Genomic DNA, 2,500 nt, shown 5'->3' on the forward strand with positions numbered 1-2,500 from the left:
GGCCATCAAACTAACAGTAAAATATATTGCAGGAAAATATAACAATTTGATTTTTACACTAATGTTTATTAGTCAACCTGTAAAGATACACACCTTACCCTAACGAAGCAACACAAACAATACTTACAGTTGCATCATAAGGCCAAAAAGATCGCAATCGGTTAATGCTAATCCAATCACAGTATATATCTTAGATGGTATTTTACTCATACAGGTTTTTGGAACTACAGGGATAAGTTCGTATCTTGAACCTTCACAGCCTAGTAAACATACAGCTTAATACTGAAGATTGCTGATACCAGAAAAAAAGTAGTGATACACTACCTCCTTCCACTATCTTTTCTGGGAAAATGAATGAATGAGAAAAATGAGGATGAATAATTTTGTAGAGCAAAATGTGAATGCAATATTTTGACATTTACAGCTTTACGAGAATTCCATACTTCTGATAAAGATATCATTGAAAAGTTTACAACATATCTTGCATCTTGAAATTATCAATTCTCATCCATTCCATTTCCTTAATCTTCTTGATGAAGTGAACACCTTTTGGTTATACCAGTCATTGCATATTATGTAAATAATTCATGTATAAAGGCAAATTCTAATACAAATATTTATATCTGAATTTATTTCTGGCAAATACTGAGTGAGAAAAAAAGAAAATAGTTGTAACATCTTTATTACCACTTTTTGTTCTTTGTACAAATATATAATTGATATAAAGAGAATAAACTAGGCAAATGAGGCTGAGGATGGAATCAGACCTAAGGTAAATGTGCTTCAAAGTGAGAAAGGAATAAAAAGGCAAGAAAAAAAAAGAAAGAAAAGAAAATAGGAAAGGAGAGGAGATGAGAGAAGAATTAAGCTTTATTTCTATACAACATTCATTGCACAAACACTCTTTGAACTACATGCACACCACACTCAGCCTTGTTTCGAGCTGCTGACTTCAGAACAATAAAAATTAACTGCAATTAATTACAATACATCATTCCATCCTCAATTACAATATTACTTCATCATCAATACTGGAACCTCATTTTCTGGTCTTCTTCTGTGCTTTGTTGGTCTCATCTCTTCTTCTCTTGTTTATAGGGTTTCTTGGATCATCCATGTCATACCAGCTATCACTCTTAGTGCTTGCGTCTTTAGCTAAAACAGGGTTGGTGTCATTGAAGTGGAATTTGTGGCGCAACCTGCGAAAAGGACATAATTCCTCAGAAAAATCATGGGTGGTTGAATGATGCGAAAGGGAACAAAAATTTATTCTAAAGGTTGTAAAATCACGCATGCAACAACTACATAAACTACTAAACACAAAAACCAGTGCATTTACAATGCACTATACCTCTCTCACAAAATTTTGACCATACAAAATACATACACAAACAATGATAACATAATAATAATAATAGTCATAATTATAATAATCATAATAATTTAAAAAAATAATAGCAATGTTAATGATAATAATAATAATAACAATAATAATAATAATAATAATAATAATAACAACAACATCAATAATAATAATAATTATAACAGTAATAACAACAACAATAATAATAACAGTAATCAATAACAATAATAATAATAATAATAAGTAAAAAAAAAAATAATAATAATATCCAATAATTAAATTCCTTTAATTTGCAAAGGTCCTGTGCTAAGAACAATAACCTTCAAGGGTTTCCCAACTAATATAAACATCTGCTTTTATCACATTTCCTTCTTTCATCAATCAAAGGCAATAGAGTCAATGAGCTTCACAGAAGAAGAAGAAAAAGAAGAGGAAAAAATACAGATGCTTTACCACGTGTCATCATTGTCGTCTCCCTCATCAACTGCAGGAGTTTCCTCATCACTTTCAGCTTCGTTAAAAGCCTTTTGCACCTTGGCTGAGAACCTCTCCAGGAGAGCCAAGGTCTGTTTCTCTCGCGAAGCGCCCTTGCGTGGAAGCTTCTTCTTTTCTTCTTCATACCTTGGGAGAAACACGAAATGAAATACAACATTCTGAGTAAGTGAATATAGTTCAATAAAGTCAATTAGTCTGGGATATTATTTTTTTTACTGTGGGATGCATTACAATTACTATAAAATCTAATAGTTTTACAATGAAATACAGGTTTTAATGTGGTATATAATACATTTCCTATAAAATACAGCTAATATGTTCTTGTATATCTGAACTATTAATCTAATATCTGTGATGCTGACATTTACATTACATGTGCATTTGGTACATGGTGGTGGAATACAAAAGTTAATATACTTTGCAGATGTCAGTATGAATAACTATACCGTTTATTTTCTAATAAATATCAATATTTCATCTTCTTAATGCTAAAATGTCTCAGGATGATTGACGTTCCTTTACTAGATGAACTGCATGGTACTTACTTAGCCTTCTCCATCTTAAATTCTCTCAGGGTATCACTCTCTTTTACTTCTTCTTCCTCCTTACTGCTTTCCCTTCTTTCTTTGGGAACTTTTCCCG

At 31.5% G+C, this 2,500-nt stretch overlaps 1 protein-coding gene across 1 annotated transcript in view; it reads right to left on the bottom strand.

Moving 5' to 3' along the window:
• Positions 1-50: 50 nt before the first annotated feature.
• LOC113821600 (spliceosome-associated protein CWC27 homolog) overlaps positions 51-2,500 on the bottom strand; it is a 12,461-nt gene continuing 10,011 nt past the window's right edge. The window contains exons 7-9 of the mRNA XM_070140085.1: positions 2,404-2,500; positions 1,817-1,984; positions 51-1,199 (exon numbers count right to left, since the gene is read on the bottom strand). The exon at positions 2,404-2,500 is cut by the window's right edge and continues 44 nt beyond it. Of these exons, the coding sequence (XP_069996186.1) occupies positions 1,040-1,199; positions 1,817-1,984; positions 2,404-2,500 (425 nt within the window). The 3' untranslated portion in view covers positions 51-1,039. The remainder of the gene's footprint in view (positions 1,200-1,816; positions 1,985-2,403) is intronic.

Source organism: Penaeus vannamei, chromosome 26 (genome assembly GCF_042767895.1).
Source record: "Penaeus vannamei isolate JL-2024 chromosome 26, ASM4276789v1, whole genome shotgun sequence".
Lineage (NCBI taxonomy): Eukaryota > Metazoa > Arthropoda > Malacostraca > Decapoda > Penaeidae > Penaeus > Penaeus vannamei.